This window comes from Pelophylax lessonae (assembly GCF_965119305.1).
Source record: "Pelophylax lessonae genome assembly, chromosome: 3".
NCBI classification, from domain to species: domain Eukaryota; kingdom Metazoa; phylum Chordata; class Amphibia; order Anura; family Ranidae; genus Pelophylax; species Pelophylax lessonae.
In genome coordinates, this window is record NC_138770.1 from 266,660,191 (window position 1) to 266,685,124 (window position 24,934).

The 24,934-nt window shown below is 42.6% G+C and overlaps 1 protein-coding gene across 11 annotated transcripts in view; it reads right to left on the bottom strand.

The window, feature by feature from the left end:
* TNIK (TRAF2 and NCK interacting kinase) overlaps window positions 1-24,934 on the bottom strand; it is a 478,118-nt gene that overhangs the window by 343,935 nt on the left and 109,249 nt on the right. For all 11 annotated transcript variants that reach the window (XM_082249643.1, XM_082249642.1, XM_082249649.1 and 8 more), the window contains exon 2: window positions 18,647-18,712. In XM_082249643.1, the coding sequence (XP_082105769.1) occupies window positions 18,647-18,712 (66 nt within the window). The remainder of the gene's footprint in view (window positions 1-18,646; window positions 18,713-24,934) is intronic.

Consider the following 24,934-nt stretch of genomic DNA (forward strand, 5'->3'; position numbering starts at 1 on the left):
CAATCCCAGACATCTCATACACGTCCGCAGAGGAGTGCGGAACGTCCCTTAGGGACCTGACTTCCTCCTGGAGAGTCCTGAGCTTGTCTTCCGGCAGGAAGACCTTCGCCTGCACCGAGTCCAGAATCATTCCCAGATAGGGAAGACGAACAGACGGACTCAGTGTCGACTTTGGAAAATTTATCGTCCAACCAAACTCCTGCAGAGTTTGCATCGTGACAGACAGGTCCTTCTCCAGACCCTGGCTGGTCGCAGACCGAACCAGAATGTCGTCCAGATAGCCCAGGACAGAAACGCCCTGGGCCCTCAATAATGCCAGAACCGGTGCAAGCACCTTGGTGAAGACCCGCGGAGCCGAGGCGAGACCAAAGGGCAACGCCACGAACTGGTAGTGATCCTCCGCAATGGCAAATCGAAGGTACCTCTGATGACCCTCGAATATGGGGATGTGAAGGTACACATCCTTCAAATCGATGGAGGCCATGAATTCCCCCGGAACCAGGGCAGCCACCACCGACCGCAGGGATTCCATGCGGAACTTGCGAACCCGCACAGAGCGGTTCAGAGCCTTCAAGTCCAGAATCGGACGAACCTTGCCCTCCTTTCTGGGCACGGTGAACAGATTGGAATAAAACCCCCGAAACCTGTCCCGATGAGGCACCGGAACCACCACTCCCTGAGCCCTCAGGTCCCGCACCGCCAGGTGCAGGTCCCGCAAGCGCTCTGGAGACAGTTGAAGATTTGAGGGAAAAAATCTGCTCTCCGGCCGAGAGAGAAACTCGATCTTGTAACCAGATCGAACGATTTCCTGAACCCATCTGTCCCGCACACGGGCCAACCAGGGCTGAAGAAAACCGAGCAAGCGTCCCCCCACCCCAAAACTGGGTGAGGGCGCCCCTTCAGGCCGAACTGTTATGGGCTGCAGGTCCGGATTGGCCGGACTTCTGTTTACCAGACCAGGGCTTCTTCTGAGAGCCTTGACCTTTGAACGGTTTGCCCTTGTAGTGCGGCCGAAAGGCACGAAAGGACCCCTGAGGGGGCCGAAAATTAGCATGCTTCTTCCCAGAAGCCCCCTTAGCCTTGGGGAAATGGGGCAAGAGAGTGCTCTTACCCCCGGTGATCCCCTTAATAAACACATCCAGGGACTCCCCAAAAAGGCGAGACCCATCATAAGGCAGATTGGCTAAGGTCTTACGTGAAGATTGGTCCACCGACCAACATTTTAACCAAATCAGGCGGCGAGACAACACCGCCACGCTGTGCACACGTGCAGCCAACGGAATCAGGTCCAGGTCCGCATCACACAGATACATGACACCCTGGTGGATTTGATCCACCATATCCAGGGTCGCCGGCGAGGCCGAGTCGGCCACTAGGACGCGCCTAAGCATCTGCGTCCAACTTGCGATCGCCTGGGCCGCCATGAGAGAAGCAAACAGAGCCTTAAGCATAGAACCCGTAACAGAATAAGTATGACGGGCAAGAGACTCCAGTCTCCTATCCGTGGCATCACGGAAAACAGGGGAATCCTCTGCAGGAATCGCAGTGGCTTTGTTCAAAACCGCAATTGCATGATCCACTGGTGGAGGCACACACCACCTTTCATCAGTGGAAGGCGAAAAAGGATAACGCAGCTTGAATCTACTTGGTACCGCAAAAGGTTTGCGCAGATTGCGCCATTGATCCTTAACAGCGCGCTGAAAATCATCATTGCAGGGAAAAACCTGCGGCGTCCTGCGTTTCCTCTGCGTCCCATAAGCCGCCAAGGCAGCGGGGGGACACACTTCGTCCTGCAAACGCAGCGTTTGCTTAATGGAAGCAATCAACTCATCCATGATTGCAAGCTCTTCAGGCTAGCCAGGGGGAGAATTATCAACCCCCTCAACTTCAGCCTCCACCTCAGACCCCACTAGATCAAGAGAGGAGCGGGACCCCGATAAGGAGGCCCCTGCCATAACAGCCCCATCACCTTCACCCTCAGAATCAGAGGAAAGAGCAACTCTGGGCCTTTTAGTAGATTGAGCAGCCACCAGCATTTGCACCTGAGCAGCAAGGCCAGCCACAATAGTGGCTAAATCCCCCCCTGGGGGGGAAACAGCGGTCCCCTGGCTTTCCACCAATACTGTAGGAAATTTGCCCTCCTGAGAATCCATTGCCCCTGTAATGCCAGACAACCAAGGGTTAACTGCCCCTTTTAAGCAAGCGCGGCAAGCGCAGCCCACCGCACCACACTCAAGCACAATGAGCCCCCCACAGGGAATATGCAAACTGAACACAGGCAATGGATAGCAAGAACAGAAGGATAAAACCTGAGGAGACCCTCGCCGCTGCTGCTGCCTCGATCGGTGTTCCTGGAAAGAGGAAGTGATGCTGCCAGGGCGCTCTATGTAAGCCTATGGAGGCTACAAGAAAATGGCCGCCATGCATGTAAACCATGCGGCCGGAGCGGGTGTAGGCAAAATGGCGTCGTTTGGCGCCGAAACCGCCGCTCCACAGTGCATTAAAACACACACATTACATTCCCATATCAGAATACATGTCAGATCGCCGCAGCGATCGCTGTACATGCCCAAACATGCCAAAAAAACATGCCCCACAGCACACAGCTTCTCACACTGACCAGTCTGACACACACAGTGTCATACAGCTCCCCCCCCCCCTTGCAGCCCACAGCATGCAGCCGAGAGATAGGGAGACAAGCAGTGTGAATAGAGGCAGGTTACACAGTCCCAGACTGACACCCCCCCAGACAGACAGGTCCCCACATAAATACACTTACCTCACATGGCGTGGGGGACCCGCACAGGCGAACAAGCCGCTGCACATGAGGCAGGGAGAGTCGCAATTCAAGACGCACAAAATGGGGGTTAAGAAACCGCACAGCGTCCAGTGAGGTAGCCACCTCACCAATCATCCCTGCACCGAACAGGGATGGGTCGTTCACTATGCCAGGAGCGTTACCTGGCTGAACGCTCGATGGCAGACTGGGAAGCCACTGACCCACGACCTGCGACCAGGGGGATCAGCCCGAGACCCAGTCCGCATGATCCTCTTCATCCGAAGAACTAACTAACGCTGACAAAATAACAGCTAAGTAAAGGTAGAGAGAAAACTCAAACAAAATTTTAAAAAGAAGAAAGAGTCTGGGACAGAAAGTCCCAGCACAGAGAGAGCCAGCCACTCCTGACAAGCTAGACATTAAAACTGAGATATGGTTGCAGGAAGTAGGAGGGTATTGACTGAGGGGACCACCCCTTGAGGGTGGGATATGTTAAAAGCTTTATTGTTAACATATTCTGTTGCCTAGCTACTCCTTCGGAGCAAAGTCTAATACCCCATATGTGACGAATATGAAGAGGCGGCGACTGTCGGGGGACGTAAGAGAAATATCGATTTTGTGCCTGGAACTCCGCTTTAAAGAGGTTGTAAACCCCACATTTTTTTTTTTTCAACCTGCAAGAGAAATACATAATGAGCTAGTATGCATCGCAGAATGCAGTATGCAGACAGATATTGGAATGTGAAGGTAAGCGTCCTTGATGTCGATGGAGGCAAGAAAATCCCTCTGATGCAGGGAAGCCACCACCATGCGAACAGACTCCATTCTGAACTTCTGCACCCACACAAAACAGTTCAGCACTCCACTCCTGTCTCAGTTGAAGTCCAATAGGACGAAACTGGTCAGAATAGGAGGCGTACACGTCACACAGGTACTTGCGATCCGTGCTGCAGCCGGACGCAAGCTTGGAGAGAGATTTTCTTGCACGAATTAACATATGCTGTATACAAGACTTCTAATTGTAAGTGCAATACCGCTTGTTTGAATAAATGTCTTAAGGGTAATACACTATCAGCCTGCTTCTGTCTCTTTGTCATATGGTGGAGATTGATCGGCATGACGGAGAGACATATGTGGATCTAAGGAGACGGGGAAGATAGTATTCCTTCAGTTTCAAGCATTTATTGAATTCCATCTGGTAAGAGGCCAACTCAGGTATTTTCTCACGAGGTGGTTTTGGATTACTACGGGAATTGGTTTTTGTTCAGCTCACATGTTTAATAGTGGCACCTTCCTTTTTTTCGTTCGGTAAGGAGGAATTTCACTTGGTGGTGGATTTAGTTTGGATTTGCAAGCGAGTTTATTTTCCCTTCATCTCGAATTTAATATCATCACCTCATCAATGGACACTTATGAACTTTTGTGTTTATGCACCAGTTGATTTAAACTCACGGATCACTTTTGTGTCACCTTATAAGTTATCTATTTTGATGTCTATTTATTTATTTATTTGGTATTGTCACATAACTTTTAGTTATTCATCCCATTGTTTTGGGTCTTTACCTTATTGTTGTTTAGCGCACCCCCACACATATATAGATTTCGTATGGCGATTACCAGGTTTTCCACCAGAGCAGTAGGAGACTCCGCTCACAGAAGGAGGATGTCCCAAGTAGCCCAGGACTGCAATCCCCCATTAGCATAACAATGCTGGCACCGGGGCCAACACTTTCGTGAAGACCCGGGGAGCAGAGGCAAGACCAAAAGGTAACACCACAAACTGATAATGCTCCTCTTCCACGGCCAAGCGGAGGAAAAGCTGGAGACAGATATTGGAATGTGAAGGTAAGCGTCCTTGATGTCGATGGAGGCAAGAAAACCCCTCTGATGCAGGGAAGCGAACAGACTCCATTCTGAACTTCTGCACACACACAAAACAGTTCAGCACCTTGAGGTCCAGAATTGGACGCACCTTGCCTTCCTTCCTGGGGACTGTACATAGGTTTGAGTAAAACCCCTGAAAATGTTGCAAAGTCGGAACCCGGGACCATCAACCATACAGTAAAAGGTCTTGCACCGCCCCAAAAAAGAGCCTGTAAGCGGGCCAGGGACAGTCGCATATCAGAAGGAAGAACCTTACCGAGGGTAGGAATCTAACTAGATCTTGTAGCCAGACTTAACTACCTCATGGACTCACTTGTCTTGTACCAGGAGAGTCCAAGCCAGTGAAAACGTCCCTCCACTCCAGATACAGGTGGGGGCGCACCTTCCTGCTGAAGAGGCCTTGTCCGCGGGTCTGGAGAAGCCCCCACTTGACTTGCCAGACCAAGTTCGCTTGGATCCCCCAGAGGAGGCTCCAAATGGCTCTGATCCCTTGCTAGTCGACCTTGAGGGACGAAACAACTTCTTATGAGCCAAGAAGGAGGGTCCACGTCCACAATGAGGGTCCATTGCCTTAGTAGCCTGTGGAAGAAAGGTACTCTTCCCCCCTGTGAGACAATTAATGATGTCATCCAGGGTAGCACCAAACAGGCAATCTCCTTGAAAGGAAAGATCAGTCAGGGTCTTTTTAGAAGTCTGGTCTGCAGACCAGCATTTGAGCCAAAAGACATGCTGAAGGACCACTGCCGAAACAGAAAGCCGAGCCACTAGGGGAGCCGCATCCAAAGAGGCATCACAGATAAACTGCAGCCCCTGGACCAGCTGGTCCGCCAGCTCAGCAAAGGCATGGCGTAAAAGCTTAGCCCACTTGGTCAGAGTCTGAGACACCGGGGCAATGGTGAAAATTGGCCTCAGTGCCGAACCAACCAGGGTGTACAAATTGTGGGCCACAGCCTCCCCCTTCCTGTCAGCTGGGTCCTTAAAGGCCGGGGACACTTCAACCAGAATCATGGTTGCCTTGTTTAATCTGGAAACTGGAGGGTCCACCACCAGTGGAATAGTCCACTTCTTAAAAAGGGACTCCTCATAGGGGTATCGCCTTGAAACTCGCTTAGAGACCCCAAGGGGACGCTTTGGTCGTCCACACTCTTCAGTGACAATTCTGTCAAAATAAGAGGGGGAGGGAACTTTGCCACTCTGGATGGCTTGAGAGTGCTAAAGGGAACCTGTGCCTCCATCGCAGCCGCAGCTGTGTCCTCCAACTTTAAGTCTCAAGCACAGATAAAATCAGTGCGTCCACCAGCGCCTTTTCGTGCGCAGTTGCAGAAGCGGAGGAATCATCCCCACTATCTAAGAATTCATGGCAGGTGGTGGCAGACCCAGCAAGATGACCCACGTCTGCGGTGGCAGAATCAAATTTAGGATCTGATGAGACAGATAAGGCAGGGGAAGGCAGGGGGGGGGGGGCGCTTTATGCCAGCCCATCACCCAAAAGCCACCTCCACCCGGGACGCAAGGGACTCCAGGACCGCCGTCAGTGCATCGACAGATAGATGGGACCCGAAAGGGCCCCGCAGCCCCAGAGCAGGGATCAGGGGAGGAAATGTGCTCCAAAGACTCCATTAGTCACCAGGGGGACCCCACAAAAAAGTGTAAAACACTGCTAAGGGACAACGCCCACCGTGCTGGCAGCACCAACTGGTCACCAGGCACAAAACACCAAGTGATCCTCAGCAGAGAGGGAGAGGACCCCACCAGACTCCCCACAGAAACCAGGCACCGCAGCCACCAGGAGAATCTGCACTGCCCGAGCAGCGATCAGGAAATGAAAGGATCCAGGAGTCAGCACCAGGGGATAAGGATGAGCTTCCACTGCCAAAGTCGCCACCCACAGGGCTCCACTGTCATGGCCACCACTATTTTCAATGGCAAACCCAAGCAAAATGGTCGCTGGACTACACAAACATGGCCGCTTTGCATTGAGCACACAGGCTACAAGAAAATGGTGGCACCATGAGGTTCCCAGGGACCCAGGAGGGATCCCTGGGCCTCAAGGACAGGCCCAGGCAGGTCCCTGGTGGCGCACCCCCCGCCTCCATCACCAGCATAGCACCCAGCCCTCACCCCAGGAGGTGGATCAGACCACCCACAAAGCCCCAGCATAAGTGGAGGGGGGTAGGATGGGGGACCGATGAAGGGGGGTGCCTGATGGGAGGGGGAGAGGGGGGGACAGCTACTTACCATAACAGGAACAAGATGGGCACCACTCCAGACATAACCCCTTGCCATAGAAATGGGGGGTTGTTAGCCAGGAGGAATGCTGCGACTCGGTAGTGTGCGACCTCACGAGGGGTTCAACTCAGAGGCCAGCCCCGTTGAGTGGGGCTATTTCGCGGCCAACCTAGCGCGGAGCTGAGGTCTATGCGTGCTCGCTGGCCAGACTGGGTCCACTGGACCACTGGATCTAAATTTTCCACCCCGTCGTCCAGGCCGGCAGTTGATTGTAGATCCCACAGGAAAATACCAGGAGTAAAAAAATTCTAGCTATGAAAAAAAAAATTGCCAGGACCAGAGATCCCAGCAAAGAACTAGGTCCTTACTCCTTTCTAGGCAGAAAAAGCTGAGTACCTATAGCAGAGAGAGGGAGTATACCCCCTGGGACTGCCCATAGGGGCATAGACAGACATTTTTTTTGCCTAGTGTCATACTCCTGTAGTGGGCAGTATAACCCAATGGTTAAAAAGATCAGGAGCTGTGTCTGTCAATGAACGAAAGAGAAACACTGTTTCCATGGAAACCTTTGTCTGAGGATAAATTGCTATAATTTAAAAAAAATGAAGGCCTAAACTTGTCTAAAGCATCTGCAAAGATTGCACTGAATGGTTGACATAAAGCAGTAATTATTAACTGCTAGCAGAAAGAAAAATAAGAACAGCTGGGACATATTCTTCATGTTTCACTACAGAGGAGGTCTGAAGAGTATAGCACAACAACGCTCAGTATACCCAACTCCAAAAAACACCAGGGAAGAGGTTTTGATTTGATTTCTCCCAAGTGATATGACCAATCTGGGAATTACTAGTATTAACTGAGTATTTGAAAATGTCCACAACTGATGATTAGATAATCCCGGTTTTATTTTTACAATGACCCTTTTACTATGCTTATGCCATACACTGCAAATGTCAAGTATAAAATATGTCATTTTAGGAAATCTGTCATGAGAGAAGCATGGAAACTGCTGCAACTGAGCTTTGCATTTGAAAATGTTAGTTTCCTTGCTGGCTGACCAGTTACCCAGTGACCCAGTTAGCTTGCATAGATACTTGTGACTTTTCTTGAAATTTTATTTTTCTGCACCTTTCTGCTGTGCCACATATTCAAAAATGATTGAAGCTAGTTTGTCAGCTAATTTTACATAGAAAACAGAACAAGAGCTGCTCAATCCCACGTTGCTTAACAACATCTTGTAATATATTTGCTTTAGTAAATACTTTAAAATATCTTTGCTTTAGTCAATACATTACAATGGACATAATGTGTTTCTATTCTTTTATGATTTTGCATTAGAACATCCAGTAGCATGTACTGTAATGAAATAGAGTATTATGGGGATTGAGAAGCTCTTGTTCTGTCTCATATACAATATATTTTGGCACACTTGGTGGAGTGAGTGGGGATAGGGGTGCCAAGAAAGCCAAGAAAGTGTAGTATTCCAATTTATTGGTGGTGTAAATTCTAAAAGATATGAGGTATTGAATTCACATGTGGGAACAGGTTACCGGCATATCAATAGGTGGATAATCATCTGTCCTGGGCAGATGGGTGGCTCAACCCACTGGTAGCTGGAGGGATGGATGGCAAGCCACTGAAGAAGCAAAGCTGGAGCACCTTCGTGTGTGTGGAGCGGTGCCGGAAGTGGAGCTGGAGTATGTCCACTGCCAAGCCGGGACTGTGCTTAACGGAACTGCTGTGCAGGAGGGGATATGACAGCCTGGATCTGCTACCAAAGGAGTGAATGTCCCTGTGTCCCATCAGCCTGGAGGCTGATGAAGGGAGCTTACTGTACTTGGTATAATAGAATTTCAGCATGCAAGAAAACAACCTGTTAAAATAAGAGGTCCAGAATATGACCTTTTAGTAATAGTAATACTGGCAACTGTATATTGAGAGAATCTTTTCTTTCTATGGACTCCTTTGCTCTAGATCACAACCGTTTTGCACTATTGAAATATTAGTGTACTATCCTGTTGTAGCGCTGAAAATTGATTGAGTATATTGGTTATTAGAATTTTACAGTAACCTTAAGTGCTGGAAGTGTACTGTACTCACTATATACTTTGCTGTTTGTAAAGTAAGAATGCTTTAAAAAATGTATATTTGAATTGTTTATTTTTATTAATTTACAAAATGCCAAGTGAGCGAACAGAGCAAAATTCTAAATCACATCAATATTTGATGTGACCACCCGTTGGCTTCAAAACATCAATTCTTCTAGGTACACTTGCACACACATTTTGAAGAAACTCAGTTTATCCCAAACATCTTGGAGAACTAACCACAGATTTTCTGTGGATGTACGCTGCCTGAAATCCTTCTGTCTCTTCATGTAATCACAGACAGACTCGATGCTGAAATTAGTGCCTTGCAAGGGCCAAAACCATCACTTCCAGGACTCCTTGTTCATTTTTACACTGAAGAGAATTCATAATGACATTGACTGTGTGTTTGGGGTCATTGTCCTGCTTAATAAAAGTAGGGCAGATCACACGCATCCCTGATGGTAAGGAATGATGGATAAGTACCTGTATTTATCAACATTAAGTATACCTTTGATCGGGCAATGTTTAGGACCATAGACACAGTGATCGGTCAGGTAAACTTAATGCAGCAGATGAACCACACATGCTCACTTCACTTAGACATCAGAAGATGTCCAGCAGTGTCATCAGCACAGAACTGGAAGAAACCAATAGGACCCAGGTACACCCATCTACTGTATGGAGAAGTCTGGCCATACGTGGTCTTCATGGAAGAATTATGGCCAAAAAGCCAAACCTCTAATGTGGAAACAAGGCTAAGCAACTCAAATATGCATGCAAACATAGGAACTGTGGTGCAGAAAAATGGCAGAAGGTGCTCTGGACTGATGAGTCAAAATTTGAAATAGTTGACTGCAGGAGAAGGCAGTTTGTTCACCGAAGGGCTGGAGAGCAGTACAATAATGAGTGTCTGCAGACAACAATGAAGCAAGGTGGAGGTTCCTTGCAGGTTTGGGGCTGCATTTCTGCAAATGGATTTGGCGATTTGGTCAAGATTATTGGTGTCCTCAATGCTGAGAAAATATAGGGAGATGTGCAATTGGCTCCAAATTTATTCTGCAGCAGGACAACGACCCCAAGCATACAGCCAATGTCATGTGTGCAAGTATACCTAGAAGAATTGAAGCTGTTTTGAATATAAAGGGTGGTCACTCCAAATATTGATTTGGATTTCTCTTCTTTCCATATACTTTATATTTTGGTAATTGATAAAAATAAACAATTAAAACTTCTATTTGTGAAAGCATTCTAACTTTATAGCATTTTTTCACACCTGCCTAAAACGTTCGCACAGTTGTGGGAAATATTTATATTATAGGCGATTTAATAAAGCATTTGTAGCACCTTCTGGCATTATGGTGGTATTGAGAAGTCCGCTAAATTCATGAACGCCTTGCCATTTCTCAGACATGCAACAAATTCTGGTAGTTCTTATGTGTGACCCTTTCACATTGTTTTGCTATGGTAGCAACAAATTGATTATTACCACATCTTGGTGATAAAAAAGTGGTGGTAAAAAAGCCCTCTTCCATGTTGGAGTAAATTGGGTTGCATGTGTGATCATTGGATTGCAGACAAAATGCTGTCTGAGTGAGCAGATTCATTTGCCAACAGAGTAGTACCAACAGAGTGTCTAAGAGATGCTTTATGTATTCCAGGCAAAATATTTAATGTTCACATCTTCAATCAGTCAGGGGTTCACATCTTCAATCAGTCAGAGGTTTTTAGTGAATACTTACCTTTGATTCAGGCTACAAATAGCTACAGCAAATAACAGAGTATTTATAGCACTCAGTCCATGTAAAATGCATGACTGAATGCTTTCATGCTGGGAATTTGTTTTTCATTAACATTTATTTTATACTCGACCCTGACATTTAGTTTGCAAAAGCAGTGCGTATCACAAACAAATGCCACTTTTTAGTTAAATATTGCTTATACTTTTTGTTTTATCCTTCATTTTGCGGTGAACAGTGCTGTAGCACATTTGCAGACACATACATGGATTCTAGTCATTTCCCAGGGTTACGAAGGACGCCATCCGGTGAAATGCACTGAGGTCTACAGCAGTGATACTTCCAGTTTCGTCACTTTCAGTTCTTGGGGGAACGCAGCTGACACAGGCCGGTTCCTGAAGCGGATGGCGCATATCCAAAAACGTCTACCAGTGGGTGCCACTTTAGGCACAACAAAATGTGAGTGAATTTACAATTGTTTTAAATGAGATTATGGAATTTTCAACAAACACATTGCACAATCACCTGCCTTATGATTTTTTTCTGGGAAAACTTCTGATTTGGAGATTGATTCAACATTTAAATATACTTTTTTGACTAAGCCGTGACCATTTTGGAGTGAGGAGATTGGTTTGGAAGACGGGAGGCTTTAACGGTGACCCTTATTACTTGCAAAGCTGTGGGTGTCCTGGTGGCCCAAATCCGTCTGGTTGATAGCCCCCCCATACACTAAGGTGGAGGAACACCACAAATGAACACATGTGTGACGGGAATATACTGTAGAGCAAAACTAAGCACGGGGTGTAGAAGATACCCAATTATATACGCAGTATACTGTTTATAATGTTTTAACTACACATTGGAATTTTGTATGTATATTGATTTGTGTTGTTTTTCACAATATACACGTGGATATTTTTTGTTTATCTTCTTAAAGAATTTTCTAAACACAAGATAGTCACTATATATTCTTTTTGTATGCATTATAATCTTACCACGCAGCGCCTCAAATTTAAACAGATAGCTATTTTGGGTTTATTCCCAAAATTGATAGTGGCTGCAGAGTGATTAAATAATTTGGTACACATAGAAGGCGCCATTTTTCTTAACAATAAAGGTGTTGTAAGACTCTTTTTACCAATGGAATGCCAGTGCACAGCAAACAACTGTCCCCCTGTACTTATATATTGTACCATATTGCAAGCTATTAGCACTGTGCTATGCTGCAGTGTAGATCGGTCAGCACCTGGTGCTGTCAGCACAGGGGTGCCATTCTAAATTAATAGCACTGCCATGCCTTACCAGGCTTTTTACTGTGTGAAGCCATGCTTAATGCTATTTTCCTGGAAAACGCATTGTAAAATTCAGTTGTTAATATAATGATCAAGAATGAAACACTATAAATTGTTTTCTGAAATCAAAGGGAAAGGGCAAGATTTCCAAATAAAAAAAAAAAAATACTCTCCTTCTTGGCCCTCTATCATTTTAGTGTCAAAAATACTCAACTTTTGGAGTTGTAGCTGCTGCACACCACTTTGCAACACAGAAATAAAGTTTCATAGAAACTTTACGTCTGGTGAAAAAAAGATTTACTCTCCAAATACAGAAAGTCTTCTTCACAGTGAGCTGTGAAAACGTGGAATAGACTCAAAAGCTGGTTCTGGCTAGCTCAATAAAAAAGGTCTGGATTTTTTCCTAAAAGCACATAATATAACTGGTAGATATTAGTAAAGTTGATCCAGGGAATACCGGATTGTCTGTTGGGGGATCAGGAAGGACCCCCCCCCGCTGAAGTAAATTGGACCATGCTTTATTGGGGGGGTTGCCTTTCTCTGGAGCAACTGTGGGTATAGGATTGTATATATATGGAGGATGTGTTTTTTGTTTTGCTTTTTCCTTCTATGCTGGTTGAACTGGATGGACCTGTGTCTTTTTTTAACCAGATTAACTATTTAACTATATGAAAGCTCAAAGCTCCTATTCTATGGAAACCCAACACAAGGCGGCATGAAGCAGCTTCTGCATCAAAATATGCCTATTTTCAACTCTATAATGATATAGAGAGCAAGAACAAAGCATATTTATTTTCTATAGGTAATCATGCACTTATTCTTTAAATAGGTGTGGCCCTTAGTCGACATATTTTTTCCCCTTATTTCAACTTAGTTCATTCCACAGTTAAATTTGAATTTGACATGCCCAGTCTTTACAAATCCTAAAAGGACTATATACCTAACACAATAGATTTCTTTATTATTTGATTTTACTAAATGCATTAAAACTTGCAATAAATTGTTACATGAACATCATGAATGTACATGCGATGATTTTTTAATACAAAATTATGCCATTTAAGGATTTACACCTTTACTAACCTTATTATATTTTTCCCAATACATTAATAAGATAATACACATGTGAATGACACCAGCTTATTGTATATATTCCTATCAGTGTATGTTAATGTATCAAAAGATTTTATCTATGAATAGACGAATAGTCTGAAACTGTATATGTATAATGGTAGTGGTAAGTAAGTCACGAGAAAGTCTCATCAAAGTAATGCAGGAACCTTTTTTAAAGACACTGTGACTTTAGCCGCATAAATTAGAACAGGTGGCAGTGAAATAAATAGGTTTGCGATTTGTCATGCAACTTTGTGTCACAAGCCGCACGACAAGTCGCACTAGTGTGAACCGAGCCTTAATGACAGGGTCAGTATACCTAAATGACAAGTTTATACAAAGCAAAAAAAATAGCATTGTCACAGTCAGGGGTCACCATCAGAGACCAATAGCTATAGCAGTAGAGAGGTTCACATCATAAGCAGAATAAGTACACAAGCAGGTCACCCTGGCGGATGATGTGGGCTCATCCAAGGGCAGGGTCTAAGCACTAGCGTGTCTGCCTCAGAGCTTCTGATGGTGGAGATGGGTTTCACTGCATGCTAGTGCCAAGGATTGGAATACATTTAATACTACATTAATGAATACTGACTGATGTTACTGTATGTCTTGTAGAGAGAAAATAAATAGATGAAAAAAATAAATCATTTTTTTTCTTTACCTTAACAAGTCTTTTATACCCAATGTTTAAAGAATATAATGGCTGACTCACTGCATAAAAGTATTTCATCCCAGCCAGCAACTTTAACATACAGAGTATCATAGGTGAGACAAGGTGGTGTTTATTCAATGCACATATTTAGCTATGTGGAAACTATAGGAATAGCTGCAAACAAGTTCTTCTCAGGAATTCAAACAATTTACGTGCCAAGAAACTATGCTAAAGTTTCAACTTGCCTTTGACAGCGAGATCCAGGAAATAGGCATCTTGAAAGCAAACGGTGACTTTTACTCAAAAAATAAGAACTAGTAAAAGCCTTGTTCATTTTAAAATTAAAACAATAGAGAATTGCAATTTTTGTTTTACCCAGGAAATTAAGAACCCCCTACCAGTAGTGGGATCAGGGCAGTTTAATGTATTTGTATCTGGATCTGTCCAGAATGTTACATTTTGCTTTTCACAAAAGGAATTCACTCACTTTAATGTTGTAGAAAATGTTCACACTATAAAAATTAGTTTTATTAAAATTGAACTCTATACAGATATAAAAGATAAATCTAATGCTGCTTTGCATGCAATACATAAAAAAATATATTTGTTTAAATGAAGAAATGTAAGTATTTGAATTACTTTTGCAGTCCTTGTACAGGCTGGGGGAGGAGCAAGACCTATAAGTGTTTCTTAGCTGCAGCAGAGAAAAAATAGGTCTTCTGCCCTGTCGGGCAGTGCTGTGTGGCAGAGCTGTATAAATATCAGAAATCCATACACAGAAACACACCATTTGACAGATTGAAAGCATGATTCCAGATAAACCATCCGGCAATTCTGTATAGATTTCTGATTTATATTCATCTGCCACACTGTATAGCAAGGCAGGGGAACACCTATGGTACCTCTCCATTCAAACCTACTAACAAGACAATGAATCCGCATCATCACTTTTATCCCATTAGCAGTAAATCTAAGTCAAGGAGTGGTAGCGTTTTTCCTGGAAGTATAAGAAGTTTGTCAATTCTATACTCACTGAACAAAAGACAGAACCTTTGCCAGGTTAAACAGTTCATAGCATATAGATATGTATGGTATGTATTGTAGCTGTGTGTTTAGCTGTATGCCTTGAGAATACCTACCAATATGACTGAATATATTATTCATATCCTTACACTAATTCTTTATTTGGATCCATAGTCTGTCCAATAATACTTAGGTCAACTGCAGTGCTTTAAGCTTTGTACTTTGTCTAGTATTTTCTTTCTTTTAACGAATCAGGGTTGAAGGAAAAAAAAACTGACAGCTCCGGGGGAGCCGCTGTACTAACAATCCAATGTTAGTACAGCGATCTCCCCTGCTGTGCTATTGTGTTCTGCCATGGGCTGAGAGCGCTGATAGGGAGCCGGTCTGCAGACATTTTTTGGACATGCCTCTTCGACAGAAGCCAGCCGGATGGCAGGCTTCAGTTGGACAGACTGCAGTACACACGGGCCAAATGTCGGCCATTTTCTATTGAACCAGCCGATGCTGTCTCAAATTCGGCCCATATTTACTAGGTTTTACTTAGAAACCAGATTGTATCATATAAAATACCTAGGGGAAGCATATGCATAAATAATACATAAAGAGGAACTTTATACTAGAGAGGATATATTGTATCCAGAGATCTGTGTGAAAGGGTCCACTACTCTAGCAATGTTCCTCATTCACGGCTGCTTTAAAATTGCATGGAAGGGTCTTTCAAAGAAATGTGCACACATTTGGCATTGGTTCTTGGAGAAAAAAAAAAAAGAAATGTATCTCTCCATTTTATCACTTGGAGAGGTCTGATTTTAAAATGAAGTAGAAACCCCCTTTATTTATATAGATATCAAATTTGGAAAACCAACATATACTAAAGGCAAAACTTTATTTTTTATTTTTGATGGAGTGGAGAGGGATTAGAACACATCAGGCTTATATTGCTGTCTATGTGCCTGTTAGGAAGACGAGCCCTCTCTATTTGTCATGTTTACGGTTATCATTGAAAGTGAAGAAGAAAAATCACAAATTTTGACTTGTCCTCAGACCAGTAATAAAGGGGAAACTTTTCAATGAGAGCATCAATTCTGGTGCCAACCAGGGAGTCCCACTCCAATTCACTTTGGAGGGATTTCCTATCTCTTCCTATTTTGGCTATTGAACAGGAAGTGAAGGGAAATCTCCCCAATGGCACACAGATGGCAAAAAAAAAACCTGGCAAGGTTTATAACTCTCCCTAATACTATCCAAAATGAAGAAAAAAGTTTTGCCTTTAGTTCTACTTAACCTTCTGTTCTGTGCTGAGACCAACATGAAGAATACAGAGGTAAGGCAACACCTGAAGGACATATTTATTAGGGGACAACTTATCAGTTTGCAAATCAACGGCTACCAAATGCCCTTTGTCATGTTCATTGCCGTATTCAAAATACAAAAACATGTTACAAACCACTAAGCTAATTTGTTTTGCTCTACATGTGCCTAAGGCAATTCATTTAGTTTATCAATGACCTAAATCTCTATGGAGAACCCCCATGTTTGATACCACTCACTGTCAAGTAAATTCATTACATACTTGTCATTCTGCAAATGGGAACTATAAACTAAAAGTCTAATTTGCATTAGCAGTTTTCATCCTGTACACCTGCTGGGGAAATTCCTAACTTCACAGAACATGCATGAATCATGTCTATGTTGACCTGCTTTAAAAGTATGTTATTAAATGTCCCTTAGAATGTGGAACCTCAAACAGTTATTTATATGGTATATTACTAAAGGAGTTTACAGTAATAATCATAGAATGTCTGATAAAGTGATGTTTTTGCATTTAACTTCAACTTGAGACACTTCTCAGCCCCTTGCTTCACTGTGATAATTGTCCATGTGCGATTATTCTGTGGCCTTAAAAATATGTTTTTGAATTCGAGGTTTATCAAAAAAGAAGCAATAGATTGTGCATCATTAAACTCAATTATCTAAACATTTAGCCTAAAAATGTTAGAATCCCATTAGGAAACAATGGTAAAAGGATTACGGTTGTCTAGCAACCAATCATGATTCAGACGGTAGTTTTCTACTAAAATCCAGAATCTAAACAGCAAAACATAAAAACTGTTGCTCTTCTCATTGATTAGTCACTGGCTATTTCAATGTAATAGAGTTTTCAAATGGCTTCCAGTTATAAAGGAAAGAATAACAAAAAAGCTGTTTTGTGTCCAGCTGTATTTTAACGTTTGGATTTATGAAGGATAAAGATATACTTGGAAAATCATTCTTAAATAGTACACAACTTTACAGTAAATACATTTCTACAAAGCAAATTCTGATGATCAAAATGATTAATTCAGAGCAAACAAAGCACTGTAAGAATTCCAGGTTTTACTGTTGACAATATAAATTCATCATCCAGGTTTTAATTACACCATGAAACATTTACAAGACCGCTTACAAAGCTTACCATAAAGGTTAGATGTGGCCAGAGACATGCAACACTGGAATATACAAGCATGGTAAAGTAAGCATGCCAGCCACAAATATTCTAGCTGGGCCTATAAACTCTTCTCATGCCTAAGATCTGTTATGGGTACCTGCAAGGTATATAGGATAATGGATAACTTTATCCATTAAAATACATATAATGGCTACTAATAAAAAAAACCTTCTACATGCATGATAAAAAAAAATAAAAATTTAGCCATTGACTGCAAGTACTGATTGTATGTTGGTTTTCCAGTATGTCCATTTGAAAGAAGCCAGTCGTTACACTGGTTTCTGTTGAACAGAGAGAAATACACATGTACTGTCCACTGGTTCCTGCTAAACTGATTGACTTTTGGTCTGTATACCCAGCTTCAGAATGACTTTTCAAACATTTGCCATACATGTCCCCTGATGACGTCACCTCTGATGAAATGCATAGGGCAGAGTTATGACACACGCTACAGCACATGTGCAGTCACTGGTCAGCCATCTTTGATGTTGGAAACTGGCCTATCTGCGGATTTGAATGATCTACATGCTGTTTACTGCAAATATAATGTAAGTGCAATACTTATTTTTTACGAAAAAGGGATGTTGTTACAATAATGCACTTTGGAGCCTTTTATCTTGCATATATATGACCCATTGATTGCAGATTAAGACCCGGAGAATTATCTATCTGGTGTCACTTGTCTGGCTTCACCTGGGAATTGGCAGCCTGGGGTCACTCGAGTACATGTTCAAGTTTCCATTATTGGATTCATTAATTGATAGAGCGCTCCTTGACCTCCCTAAGAGGGTGGTGGGGGGGGGGGGTCACTAGCTTTCTGGTAAGCCCCCAGTGTGGATATTTCCTGGGCGTCACATTTGCTGTCCCTGGATACATTTCTCACTTGGCATGGAATTTCTTATGGGTCTTTCTTTTACACAAACATTTTTTTTTTTTTACAAGAATTTTTTATTCTACAAATTTGATTTTTTTGTATGCACTTATTGAGTTTTTTTGAGAACATTCTGGACTATTATATTTATTTGAATCATATGTTGTTAATTTATTGTGTTCATTTATTACACTGTTAGATATAGCGCTGCACTCTTTTTTTCACTTGTCATATGCCAAGTATCAAAAAGGTATAGTGTTCAGCGTCTGATTGTATAATCCAAAACGCAAATATCGTTTTTTCCTTTTTTTTGCAAATATTTGCCATAACCTACACAGATATAAACATTGGTATATCTGTATATTTTTTTGGTCCAACCCTGTTGATAAATTTCAAATGGCATAATCCATCAAAGAATCTATGTATTACATATAAGTATTTAAAAAAATGTAAAACATTTGAGCTTGTTAGGTAATCAAAGTCACTTACCTTATAGACTTGCCCATATGTGCCATTTCCAACAAGTTCAACCAGTTCAAAAATTCCAGCAGGATCCTAGAAAAGCAAAAAGGATTGAAGTTACAGAAAACATTAAAATGTCAAATAGAATATTTACTTTCAATACCCCTTTCAAGAGCCAGGTAGAAGTGCAATTCTGCCTCACTTTTCTTTATGATCCCTTGACAAAGGAGTTCCCTAAGTGGTCCATGAATGGATTTTAGGAGGTCCGTAAGGGTCAGATAAAAAAAATAAAAATAAACACATTTACATTCACTATACAGCATCCCCAGCTTTCCCCTTTTGAGTCCCTTTGCCCTTTGTCGATATTGAGTTATCTGAGCTTTCAATGTCTGAATTTTTCACTATTGATCTGCTAATTATTTATATACATGTCCTGTAAGCCTCAAAGCATTATATTAGCTCTTTTATCTAAAGCATTTTTTTTTTTTTTTTTTTGCTGACCCTTAAAATGAATTTCTGCAGCTAACCCATTCAGATTGTGTCAGTGACAAAATCAAACACTCCCTACAGTGTCACATTCATGAAAAAGCAGATAAAGGACTTTGCATAGCAAACAGAACAGCTTTCATCCCTTATAGCACAAGAGGTCAGCTACTGTCACACTACAATTCTTAGAGATGTGCAGAGTTCTTCCAGTTTTGTGTGAAATAAGCCAAAAATCACATGAAAAGAGAATGTCTTGTAACAACAATTCAAACAGCACACAACTACTACAACTTGTCCAAGCTTCCAAAAGCCAGTTTTTGCTATATAATGATGGAGCTAAAGTATACAGTACAGCCATAGCCAAAAGTTTTGAGAATGACACAAATATTAATTTTCACAAAGTCTGATGCCTTAGTTTTTTTTTTATTGCAATTTGCATATACTCCAGAGTGATATGAAGAGTGATCAGATGAATTGCAATTAATTGCAAAGTCCTTCTTTGCCATGAAAATTAACTTCATCCCATAAAAACGTTTCCACTGCATTTGTGAAGAAGGCTTCAGGGCGCCCAAGAAAGTCCTGCAAGCACCAGGACCGTCTCCTACAGTTGATTCAGCTGCGGGATCAGGGCACCATCAGTGCAGAGCTTGTTTAGGAATGGCAGAAGGCAAGTGTGAGTGCATCTGCACGCACAGTGAGGCAAAGACTTTTGGAGGATGGTTTGGTGTCAAAAAGTCCAGAAAAGAAGCCACTTCTCTCCAGGAAAAACATCAGGGACAGACTAATATTCTGTGAAAGGTACAGGGATTGGACCGCTGAGGACTGGGGTAAAGTCATTTTCTCTGATAAATCCCTTTGATTGTTTGGGACATCTGGAAAAAACCTTGTCTGAGGAAGAAAAGGTGAGCACTACCATCAGTCCTGCGTGATGCCAACAGTAAAGCATCCTAAGACCATTCATGTGCGGGGTTGCTTTTCAGCCAAGGGAATTTTGTCTAAGAACACAGCCATGAATAAAGAATGGTACAAAAACATCCTCCGAGAGCAACTTCTTCCAACCATCCAACAGTTTGTTGAGGAACAATGCCTTTTCCAGCACGATGGAGCACCATAAGGCAAAAGTGATAAGTTGCTTGGGGAACAGAGCATCGAAATTTTGGGTCCATGGCCAGGAAACTCCCCAGACCTTAATCCTATTGAGAACTTGTGGTCAATCCTCAAGAGGCGGGTGAACAAACTCCCCCCCCCCCCCCCCACACACACACAAAGTGCTCAAGACTGCACACAAGTGATGTCATGTGTTGGTTAACTTTCCGTGTGTTTTTTCTTCTCTGAGCATTCCCAGTCTTGCTCATCTGGCTTTTGTCGGCCGAAATCTGTACTGACTGACGAACAATCGGCCGTTCTGGTGTTAGCCAACAAAAACTTTATAGCATGCACACAAGATTTTGTTCGGCCGAAAAGTCGCAGTTGGTTGTCGGAAGCATCATACTAACAAGCCGACAATCGGCCGATCGGACGTTGGCCGAATATTTACGGCCGACAATCGGTACGTGTGTACGGGCCTTTATAGTTGTGTAATTCTCAAAACTTTTGGCCACAGCTGTATATATACACACACAGTATATCATCAAGCAAAGCTGTAGGGTTTTTCATATACTGTATTCTTTCAAACTACATTGGATTGCCTAATAAAAATGTATCTCCGCAATCCTAAAGCTCAAAGCAATGCTCAGATAAGAATCATAATATCTAAAGGCAATTCTTTGAGGAGATAATTAGAGCTTCCAATATCTGAAGTGCTTGTTATTGCTCACAGAGATTTTGCAGTTTGCCCCCCCCCCCCCAAAAAAAAGAAACCTCTTGTAACCACACCCCCCCCCCCCACCCTCAAATTAAAATATAAGGAAGAAACATTCAAAATGCAAGTACTGCTTCCATCAGATAAGGTGCACAAAATGTCAAATCCTAGCACTTAAGCAGATAGACTGATGCCACCCTGCTTGTTGTTTTTGCAAAGATATTTGTCAGTCTTTGGCGAGCAGACCACAAAGATGAGGTGACAGTCTGAAAATCAGCATTTCTGCTCAATTCATGAACAACCTCAAACTTGTAATGACAGGGAAATGACCTGCTAGCTAATATCCCAGCGGTACAGTGCCATCTTAAGAGCATTAAAGGGCCTCAGGCAATGCAGTGCACTGGGGCCCCGCCTACACAATCACCCACGATAATAAAAATGCAAATTATCGATAAGGCGATATTTATTGGTACAGCAGTGCCAGGCTAATGACAGCTTTCAAGTTCGGCGGCTGAGTCCGGTGAACACACACATGGACGGGAGTCAGACTCGACTGTCCTGTGTGTGCCTGTTCCTGTGGAGGCAGGCAGGCATTGCTGCAGTTATGGGCTATCCCTTCCATGGCCCAAGTGGCCTGACAGCAGCGCAGGGGCCGACAGGCGCTTGCCACCTGCTAAGTTCGGCCGTGGGATGCATACGACAATCTGAACTCATGCTTGGCTGGGTTGCTGGACAGATGGAGCCCCCGGGCAAGTGGGGCCCCCGGGCAACTGCCCAGCGTGCCCATTCGGTAAGATGGCCCTGCAGTGGTAATATTACATATTTACAAAAAAACCTTGCTCTTCATAACTATTGTTCTCGGAGATCAGCAACAATGGTAGCATCCATCTTAAACAATATTTTCACCGCTCCTCTAATCAACATATTTGTTTGGTTGGTGGAGCCCCCATGATTTGCTTCTAAGGTGATGGTCATATCATGCATGCAAGTCTGATTGCCTTCTAAAGTTTATGTGCAGCCTAGGCTGGCCACAGTTCGTACATATCTTCCTGAGAATGACAGATGGGGAATAGCTACCTACTTTCTCACAATTTGCTTCAGTCTGAGCTGCAATACTCGCCCAATGGTGACAGCATTACACAGACTACTCCTGATATTCCATTCTTGTACATAAAAGGGTAAAAGAATAGCGGCTGTTTCCAGGGAGATTTGCCATCAAATCATTGGATATTACCATTAATGACAGCTTTTTGTTGTTTTTTAAACCCAATTTGTTGCAGGAGTTACAGCATGAAATTATTTTGGAATTTCGTGCTGATAAGGGTTTAAACACTTCTGCTGCTTCGAAAAATAACCAAGTGACCAGATGAATGTCAAATCTGAGCACAGATATAGGTGGCCAATATATGTCAGACTAGATCAAGTGGCATGCTATATGACCAAGTGTATTGGCTTAGTTTGCCAAGATGCAACATATTGATGAAAGTCAGACTCCAGGGAATATCATACAAAATATAGAGCAATATTAATTTGAGGGTACTATTTTTGCAGCACTTTAGAAACAAAATCTCTTTGATACAATTAAGGTCACTGTAGCAAATAATACAATAAAAAAAGAAGCATAGGTTATGGCAGTACAGGCATACCCCGCTTTAAGTACACTCACTTTAAGTACACTCGCGAGTAAGGACACAGCTTGTTCAGCTTGGCATGACACTACTCCCGGTTTTTAAAATTGGCGTCTATAGGAAATCTTGGTCAGCTTGACATAGCACTGCTCCCAAACCATAAGTGACAGGGATACCAAGCTTAGGGAGCACCGAGAGGGGACCCAGGACTACAACATAATCCGTTTGTGGCTGGCCAGCTTGCCTAGGAAATCTACTATGTCATAGTCCTGGATCCCCTTAACATGCTCCCCAAGCTTGGTGTCCTTGTCAAATTGTTTGGGAGCAATGCCATGTCAAGCTGACCAAGATTTCCTATGGAGCTAGTGTATTTACATGCATTGAGAAATGAAAAAAGGTATTGCTTCACTTTAAGTACATTTTCGTTTTACATACATGCTCTGGTCCCATTGTGTACTTAAAAGTGGGGTATGCCTGTATAATTTTGCATACAGAAGTCTGCAATAAACCAAGATAGAGCTTCTGGGATATCTGTGGAAAGGGCAATTTAGAAAATAATATACAGTAGTTGTGTCACCATTGTATTCAGTCTGATATTTGACTCCAAATCTGAAATAAAATTATGGCAGCTGGAATTTGATAACCAACCAACAACGTCCAAATACCCTTCATTATTTCTTCCAACCATCTATGTGAATATGTGTTTTTTTTTTTTTTTTTTATTAAAAAGATTCAATAAAAAACGTTTACCACTCTATCCACAAGATACACTTTGATTGTAGGTATGCATATGCCATTACAAGTATGGCATAACTGCATGTGGTATTCTTAGAAGTGTAAATATATTGAACGCTATGTTATTAGTATGCAGTTCTTTTCAGTTTTGTTTGCAAAAGTGGGGTATTCAAGGAAAACTAGGCATGCTCTTATGCTTTTTATAAGCACCATGCATTCATCTGGGTTGATTTACTAAATGTGGAGAGCACAAAATCTGGTGCTGCTCTGCATAAAAAAAACAATCAGCGTCTATTTTTTATTTTTTTGTCAAAGCCTAATTTAACAAGCTGAAGTTAGAAGCTGACTGGCTACCACGCAGAGCTGTACCAGAATTTGTACTCTCCAGTTTTAGTAAATCAACCCTACTGACTCTTTGCCATGGTTGCAGAAGTCACCCACCCAAAGGTAACTTTTAGGTATTCAAAACAATATAGGAAATAAATACTTTTAAAACTCTCCGCACATTTTAAAAATCATTCAATGCATTTAAAAATATAATTAAACCCAAAAGTAAACATTATTGCCATTATTATATTGCAGCTTGTTAACTCTTATCAGGCTCTCTCTCCTTTATTTTCACCTGGTGATCTGTCCAGTAAGTCTGCTGTCAAGCTCTCTTGCAGTTACAGGTATGATATAAATAATTTAACACTGACAGGAGTGCTTACAATGGTCAGCTTTTATTTACTTAGGTTACTTACTTTATTTCACCCCGAGAGCAAAAAAAAAAAAACAGTTTGCTGTAACTGCTTATAAAGTGTTAGCTGTCGTTTAGCTAGTTTAATTTAGTTTAATCGGCTGGTACATTTACACTCCCCTACCCCAAGACTGACAATGTTGTAAAGCTGCACAATTCTAGATAAAATAAGAATCACTTTTTCTAACTTTACTGTTTCCTTTTTTTTTTTTTTTTTTTTTAATTCATTTAAGTGTATTTGTTTTCCAAAAAAACGGTGTTTGAAAGACTTCTGCGCCATATGTGACATAAAAGATTGCAATTGCCATTTTATTCTCTAGGTTCTCTGCTAAAAATTGCTAAGTAATTTTCTAGCAGAAAATACTGATTTTAACCACTTGCCGACCGCCGCAAGTACATATACTGCGGCCGTCAGCCCCTCCTGGGCAAAGTGACGTACCGGTACGTCACTCGCCCACGAGCCAATAGGGGGCGAGCATGCGCCTCCAAGGCTCCGATGTCCGCCGGTCACTCGCGATCTCCCGCTGGAGAGGGAAAAAGGCAGGCGGCTAATGTAAACAAAGCAGCCTGTCATTCTCCCTGGTGTAACTGCAGAGACTATACAATCCTGCTATGTAGGATCGTATGTCTCTGTGGTTACATGAAAAGCCACGCCCCCCACTGTTAGAATCACGCCCCTAGGGACACACTTAACCCCTTGATCACTAATAAAGTTAACCCCTTCCTTGCCAGTGTCATTTTTACAGTAACAGTGCATATTTTTAGCACTGATTACTGTAGTAATGTCACTGGTACCCCCAAAAGTATTAAAAATGTCAGTCAGTGGTCCGATCTGTCCGCCGCAATGTCAAAGTCCTGCAAAAAAAATAAAACGCAGATCGCTGTCATTACTAGTTAAAAAAACAATAAAAATGACATAAATCTTT